Source organism: Centroberyx gerrardi, chromosome 15, assembly GCF_048128805.1.
Source record: "Centroberyx gerrardi isolate f3 chromosome 15, fCenGer3.hap1.cur.20231027, whole genome shotgun sequence".
NCBI classification, from domain to species: Eukaryota; Metazoa; Chordata; class Actinopteri; order Beryciformes; family Berycidae; genus Centroberyx; species Centroberyx gerrardi.
Genome location: NC_136011.1, coordinates 13,853,108 through 13,861,196, shown reverse-complemented (window position 1 = coordinate 13,861,196; position 8,089 = coordinate 13,853,108). Strand labels below are relative to the sequence as shown.

Here is an 8,089-nt window from a genome sequence, read left to right as displayed (position 1 = left end):
CAAACAGACGTATAGATTGAAAGAGAGTGAAAGAGATGGAACACAAACAATGAAAAGATACTGGATCAAATTCAGCTCCCTACTTTCTCAAACCAAAATACTCATTGTTGACTTTTCTGGCAAGTATATACTCAAAGAGAAGCAGGAAATATCAATTATTCATTCATTACAAAACAATGGAACAGAAACAAAACAATGGAAGCATTCCTATATCCCTTCAGATATCCTTTAGAGAGTGGTAATATTCATAAGTAGAGGAGAATTGCAATGTTGTAGGGAACTAAATTACAGTCATTTGAAGCTTGTATGGTTGCCCAGCTATCTATCACTGTCACAGGAGAGAGAGAGAGAGAGAGAGAGAGAGAGAGAGAGAGAGAGAGAGAGAGAGAGAGGAGAGAGAGAGAGAGAGAGAGAGAGAGAGAGAGAGAGAGAGAGAGAGAGAGAGAGAGAGAGAGAGCAGACAGGCGCCAGTCGCGGCAGGATCAAAGCAGAAAGTACCTCGGGGAAAGAAACAGTTAACTCCACTTAACCAATTGTCCTTATAGTCAGTATGCTGCTGCAGGGCCAACAACTGTTCCCACATCTTGGGTTTCGTTGAAAATGATTTTGACTTGATTTGACTTGATTTGAGGCGCTCCATATCAAGATAGGCCTACATTTGGATAGGCCGCTTCCACTATTTGTTTGGGGTTTTACTGTCTCTCAAAGGACCTGAACACAATAGGATGCAATATGGCCAAAACACAGCCGCAGTTCAAACACAGTTTAATTAACCACGAGATGGTGGTTCACAGTGACTTTGTGTAAAACCCTTTTAACTGCTCTAAAATCATTGTAAATCACGGCGTGGAGTGGCTTATTGCTGTAATAAGACACGGTAACACACCATTGCATTTAAAGAGAGAACACAAATGTTCCAGAAATCTTGTATTTTTTTTATCAATAACAATTAAATGTTATTACTCCGCCAGGTAATATAGTTCTTGAACAGTAATTAAACAATGTGATGAATAAGCGACACATAATTAGCCTACCGGTATGTGTGGTGATTTTCGGTTAGTGCATTAACATATGCAATTAGCTGTCACAGGTGTGCGTTTATCAGGTATGCTATTTTACCACTGTAACGTGACTCAGCCAATCAGAAGTGAGGATTAAACGTATCCGTGTTATAACGGTGTAACGTGGAGAATAGATAAAGTAGCATACAGCGTGCACTAACCATCCATCCTGCACGGAGGTTTACATCTGTCAAGGCTGGACATCTACAGGCGCATAAACCGGACCGCTTGTCTCTCGGGAAAAGCCTGACCTATCAAAAACTGTTTGGGTTGAGTCACGTGGACAAGTCGACAGGCTGATAGGCAGGCGGCAAGATGAGAGAGAAACTTGTGGCACTTCACTGAGGGAGAGGCACGTCCGTGCGTAAAACTGAATTTACCACGTAGCTGCAGAGCATCGCCAGGAGCCTCGACAGAAGACATTTCCTAGAGTGAAGCACGAAACAAACAGCGAGGGAGTGATCGGCCGGCAAATTAGTTGTATGGCACCTCAGTCGTGCGTAATGAATCCTGCACAGGGATCCCCACCCGCGGCCGCTGCGGGGGAGACCTTACCAGAGGAGCGGACCAGTAGTGTGGGAACTGATGAGCTTCAGAAGCTCGACCAGTCGCCTGTCAGAAGATGTAAAACCAAAAGTTTAGATCTGCCTTTCAGTGTGGAATCCCTAATATCGGACCGGACGCCGGCCAGAAGCCTCCACTCAGCCTCCCCAGAGTCTGGTGTAGGCTGCGTCCGGCCGGAGGAGGCCGAGTGTCAGTCACCGAGGGGACTTTACGCGCTGTCCGACCGCTCCAAACCAGAGGTGGTGGAGCTCAGCGACAAGGAGCCGAGCCCCTGGTTCCAGCCTCCATACACCTCCCCTCCAAGTGAGTTCACTCTCTTTCTCTCTCATTTTTTTTAGAGAAACATTGACAGATAGGACAACTGTCTAAAACTGTTTTGGAACTCGTGGAAAGCCTCTTAGGCCCTTGCGTGTGGTGTCCGATAACAATATTACACTGAATGTACAAAATATTAGGAACACTCTTCATGAAGTACACTGATGAAATTAGTCCAGGTTATGATTATCCCTTATTGATTTCCCTTGTTAAATCTATACCAATAACAGATGACGAGATGTAGAAAAAGAGAAGCAGACGAGTTAGAGAAGAAGTTTTAAGCTTTGAGACTGTCTCAAAGCTTAAAACTTCTTCTCTAACTCTGCTTCTCTCTTCTGAGATGTGGATTGTGCAACTCAGTATCAGGAGGATGTCCCTAATGTGTTGTACATCCAGTGTAGGCCTACATGACATTTCCCTGCGCAGGCATTACCTTTATCGCTGCATAATGTCAAAATCAAACTTGTGAAGTTGCTTGAAGCTATATGAAGTCACACCCAATTCATTTGTTATTGTATATTCCAATGATTTGACTCTCCAAATGAACTTGCAGGACTCCCCAGCCCAACAGCGTGCACTCTGAGGAAACACAAGAACAACAGAAAGCCCAGAACTCCCTTCACAACCTCCCAGCTGCTGTCTCTGGAGAGGAAGTTCCGTCAGAAACAATACCTCTCCATCGCGGAGAGAGCGGAGTTCTCCAGCTCCCTCAGCCTCACAGAGACCCAGGTCAAGATTTGGTTTCAGAACCGCAGGGCCAAGGCCAAGAGATTACAGGAGGCCGAGCTGGAGAAACTCAAGCTGGCCGCAAAGCCGCTCCTCCCGGCCTTCGCCTTTCCCTTCCCTGCCCTGGGCGCACCCATGGGCGCACCGTCCCTCTACGGTGCCCTAAACGGACCGCGGCCTGCCTTACCCGTACCAGGACTATACAGTGGACCATATGGGATGTACTACTTGTCTTAACGCTCACTAACTCACTTGAACTGCATTTTTTTGGGAAAGCTGCCTTGAAAAAATATGCCTTTAACAGCTGCAGAAAGTCTCCGTCTTAGCAAGTCGTTCAGTCTAATATTGAATCAAAAATCTTATTTTTCTTAAACAACTGAAAACAATATGTCAATGGGGTGAGAATTTTTTCCAATGTATATCAACTGTCTTTTTAAAGTGTCACTAAGTGATTCAGTCATTTTTTCCAAGAAACGGGTGAAACTGCACTGGAAAAAAAGTTAAATATTTTCACTCCATTGGCATTTTTCAAATGTTTTAAGGAAAACAACATTTTAAGTCTCAATACACTAAATGACTTTTTAAAATGGGCTTTTTTTTTGCAGCGTATTCAGACAATATATCATTTCCTTGGTTTCCTTAAGGACTCTTATTGCGCTCATTTTGCGTATGAAAAATCATTTCATGTGTATAGTGAGCTTTATATCTCGATAGAGGTATTTAGTCCAAACGAATTGATGTCACAGAGAAGACGACATGAATATCATTATCTGAAGGCACACAGCCTCTCACTGCAGCTCAGAGCGGTTTGATGCTAAAGTGACCGGATGAATGTTGTATTTCCAGGCTTAAAACTGTTATAGCTTATTCCTGAGGCCTTTGAAAAATTCGGACTTTATAATGGACATGCTTTTCAAATTGTGGGGAAAAGAATAACACTAAAGTATCGACATTTATTCATCCACATTTCATTTATAACTGGGTAGTCTAGGTCTACCTTAGTTTGTTGGCTACTGGTAAAAAAGTAGCCTACCAAGCATAATTTATTTGGCGGATCATATGAACTTGCTTACTATTATTAAACATATTAGTGACTTTGGCGATATGTAGCCCACAGTAAAACGTTTCTCTATAGGTCTATAGAGCAAAAAAAGTTATCAAAGAAGTTTCTATAGGACTAAAATGTTCCCTGAACTTCTGAAGAACCACTTGGACCGCAACATAACCAACCTGATGCTTTTGAATCAAAATCCATTCAACAAAAACAAACACACTTTAATTAAGACAAAGCATTATACAGATATTCATAATTATAGTGCATGTGTCTACACTTACATATTAGCTCATAATACCCCATATGAATAACAACTAAATAAGAGCCATGATGGAATAGATTTTAATTTGCTTCATTGATGGATACAGTATATGTCCATTATAAGAGCTTCACACTTTTTTTTAACACATTATAGCCAAATCAGTTATTGATATGCCATCAAGTGTTACCAGAAAGTTTGTTTTTCCAATTGCCGTCTTCACAAATATGTTTAACTTAGACATTTTACCACTGGGCTATTAAATATAGTCTCAAATGACTTGATGCTACCTAAGGTTACTATGAGCCATAAATAAACCATTACACTAATAACTGTACTAAACCAGTTGTGTGTTTCTAACTTGTTTTGACTTCCCCAGATTAAATATAAGAATCTATTGCAAAATAAATCTGCATCTTTACTATTGTCATTTAAAAGTTTTAAATTGTATATTTTACCTCAAAGGGAAACTTCAAAAATTGCACAAATGATATTCAAAGCTCTTATAAGACCACAGTAGGCATTGTCAGTTTCATTATTGCTAGACATGTAAATAAAAGTCTTCAACTATTTTTGCAAATGCTCAAAATGATAAACATGACTGATATATTGACAGTATCAGTCATCAGTGTACAGTGTATTCTTATTTGATGGGTGGAAAAGTGTTTTGTACAACTATTAAAATATATGATGTAAATTCCGCAGTTCATTTTCATTTTCTCATCAACGGACTTAAAATGTACTTGTAAAGCTGGTCTACAATTTACATATTTATTAAAACTGTTCAGGCTGTGCTTGGAAGTTGCCTCAAGCTACACATTGCATTATTCTTTTAAAGTGCAATGCATGCATTAAACATTTTATTTTGTCAAACTGTCAACAATACAAGAACTCCCAACTATGTACAGCAGCTCGCATAAAGACACAGAAACATGTTGGAGCCAGATGAGGCCACTTCACCAGCACACAGATAAAAGACTGTATTCACCAACGGATAATCTCCATCGGAAAACACTTTGCTGCTCGGAAGCGCTGTTGGTCCAGTCTGTTAACAGCCTGGACGCCACCACCGGGAGGAAAGGTGAAATGGGAGCCTTGTAGGAGACAATAAATTATACACAACAAAAGGTGTTCTGTGATCGGCTGCACAGGTCTACACACCCATGTCATGAACCGCTTCCCACTAAACATCTGACATCTACGGGTACTGATGACTTGAGAAAAATCATGTTTTCATGTCAAAACTTGCTCATCAAAAAAACAGTTTATTTACAGTTAAGGACAAATCCGACAGGAAATGTTCTCCATTACAAGACAACGATACAAAGTTATTCATCTTTAGAGACGAGCGACGGAAGGCTTACTGCCGCTGCTTCATTTCCTCCTTCCTCGCCCTCTAAACCCTCGGACTGAGCCTTGACCGAAGCACACAGTTGCCGGGACCCTGAAACAGGAAAACATGGCCGCTGAAATTTGTATCTCAGAAGGCTTTTCATTTAAAGAAGGAAAGCTGTCAGTAAGGAGAATTCACCAGATATCACATTACATACATTTCTAATTAAACAATGTTGTCAGCTGTTTCAATTCTTCCTGATATCAACTAATACAAACTGCCTAAACAGACACATTAATGAGCCCTTCCTATACTTTACTTAAAGGGTGAATTGCATTCTGGACTGTTTTTAACCTTGAGAAAACTGGATCCCTCAACTAAAGAGAGTTAACATTAGAAGTGTAGAGCTTATTGCCTTGTGAAAATGGCTAACTTAGCTCTAGGCCCAACCTGAGTAAGTCCAGTGTGAAAATCACCCAGTCGACTTTCCTGAAGACTAACCTGTAGGAGTAGCGCGGCTTCGGTTGCTCTGCGCTCAGTGCTGAATGCGTCTCATTGGAGGCAGAGTTGGCCATGTGAGCAGCCTCCACTCTCCCCGCTGCCTCACACACACCGGGCTCCATGGCTTCCCCTTCCTCTGGTTGGTCGGACACCGCGCCGCACATCACCTCACACACACCCTCAGACTCACACACACCCTCAGACTCACACACACCCTCCATCACCTCCACGGCTGCGTCTTTCTGCCGCTGGCTCTTCGTCTCTTGGGTTCTGTTCGTAAAGATATCAACATATTAAAAATATACACACAAACATAAAAAACTTTGAGGAAAAATAAACTGATTAAACAGTTTTTCAAGCCATTTCATTGTTTGTCAGGTCAGACAAAACTATGATATAAACATTTGCACTTTAGCTATTTACACTGAAGCTGGGTTTTAAAGGTTCCTTGCCTACAGTAGCCTATAACAGCAAATCTACACATTGGTTTCATTGGTAGAACAGCAAAGACAACCTCACTCTTTAAAATGTCTTAACTCTCTTAACTTAAATGTCATAACTTGCCTTGATGATAAAAAAAAAAGTCTAATTACAAGTCTATTACAAACTTGTAACTTGTAGTCTATTACAAACCAGATACATAGCTCCGGCTCTGCTAGATTTTTGTCAATGAAATTCAATTTTGAAACATGAAGCCTGTTTACTAATGGACCTGGGCTCTCCAAGATCAAAATGCTCCATTGAGTCCCATCTCTAATGATGATTGTTGCTGCCATCTAGTGGACAAAATGGAGGCAGGGACGTCTTACCCTTTGTCTTTCTTGGTCTTGTCAAATCTGAAGTCCGGAGGATACTTGTGAATTCTTATTAGATGATCTTTCCTCTGTTTACTTGTCCTGAACTTCTGTCCACAGCCCTCCACCAAACACTGGTACTGGAAAATAAAAGGGAAGAGTCAGGAATAATGAAAAAGCATTAGTCTTAAATGCTTGTTAAACTTAATTGTTTGTAGTTTATTTACCGAGTGAGTGACAAATTTAATACAACCAACATGAGGTTGCTCAAAGCTAAGAATCAAACTATCTTTGAAAATGGCATGGGTATGAAAATAATCTCAGAACTCTTATTTTCGTTGTAGGGTTTGTTTACTTTACCATGTCTTGCCTTTGGGCGAGGATGGCAAAGAGAGAGTCATGCCACTCCTGAATGTGAATGTCCAGGAGGCGGGCGGAGGGCAGGGAGCGGCGGCAGGAGCAGCACACGTGTCTGTGCAGGGAGTTGTAGTGATGCTCGTACTCCTCCACACTGCTGAACACCTGACTGCAGCCAGAGATGTGACAGGCAAACTCAGACACACTGTGGGTTGGGGAAAGGGCAAGAGGAGGAGGAAGGTGAGAAAGATACAGAGGGTGACAACCTGAACAACACTACCTGATGAGCAGAGACTTTTATGCTTCATGTGAATTGCTCAGAAGAGATGGCAAAGGGCTACAGTTAAAGGAAAAATCCACCTTACAACACTTTCATACTGTTAAACAACAGCTATTGGTGATGGACCATTTTTTAGTTTGGTGGTGTATTTTTGTTATTCCCACAGATAATTGGCCAAACGTAGACGACAGGACGTCATGTTGAGGTATTTCCAGTGTAGCTATGATGGAGTTTAATAGCAGCAAAAAGTCATGATAATAATATATCATGACAACAAAACGCAGACTCCACACCCCAAGGTTCAGTCATGCCTGGTGATGTTCTTACTTTTATACCTGAGCTTTGGCTTGTCGTCTGTCTCTGAGGTTGAGAGGTTTTGCAAATACAGGTGTCTGTGAATGTCCCCATCCTGAAAGACATATTCCAATACACATTCAGTGGGTAACCATGATACTATTTAAGTCATCATTGGTTAGAAAAGCAACACACTCCATTAGCGTTAGGTCAATGTTCCCAAACTGGGTCCTTGAGGGGGATTTCCCAGCAAAATGAGGGCAGTTCAGTCAGTTCACTTCATTGCTATTTTATTCTAAAAAAAAAAGTTATCACAATGCGGTGTTACCTCAAACAGCTCGTGGTCCTTGTGTAGATGTATCCGTTGTGGGGTGAAGTTGAACGGTGTCGATGTGTTGTCCTCTTCACTCTGCCTCGGCTCCGTCGGGTGTGAGTCGGCCGTCTGGAAGCCTTCACTTAAAGTTTTTACTAAATAATCGCTCTCTGTTAAAACTCGGATCAACTCTGGCTGGAACATCGTTTCTAACGGTTCTCATGCTCTCTGGCTGGAC

At 41.7% G+C, this 8,089-nt stretch overlaps 2 protein-coding genes across 2 annotated transcripts; one reads left to right on the top strand and one right to left on the bottom strand.

The window, feature by feature from the left end:
* The first annotated feature begins 1,485 nt into the window (after nt 1-1,485).
* msx3 (muscle segment homeobox 3) lies at nt 1,486-4,573 on the top strand. Its single transcript, XM_071913534.2, has 2 exons — nt 1,486-1,928; nt 2,494-4,573. The coding sequence occupies exons 1-2, from the start codon at nt 1,544-1,546 to the stop codon at nt 2,901-2,903; spliced, it is 795 nt and encodes a 264-aa protein (XP_071769635.1). The 5' UTR covers nt 1,486-1,543; the 3' UTR covers nt 2,904-4,573.
* A 660-nt stretch (nt 4,574-5,233) lies between these two features.
* znf511 (zinc finger protein 511) lies at nt 5,234-8,089 on the bottom strand. Its single transcript, XM_071913661.2, has 6 exons — nt 7,867-8,089; nt 7,580-7,653; nt 6,968-7,169; nt 6,623-6,747; nt 5,814-6,083; nt 5,234-5,423 (listed from the first exon to the last, which is right to left on the bottom strand). Exons 1-6 carry the CDS (start codon nt 8,053-8,055, stop codon nt 5,354-5,356), a joined length of 930 nt encoding a protein of 309 aa, XP_071769762.2. The 5' UTR covers nt 8,056-8,089; the 3' UTR covers nt 5,234-5,353.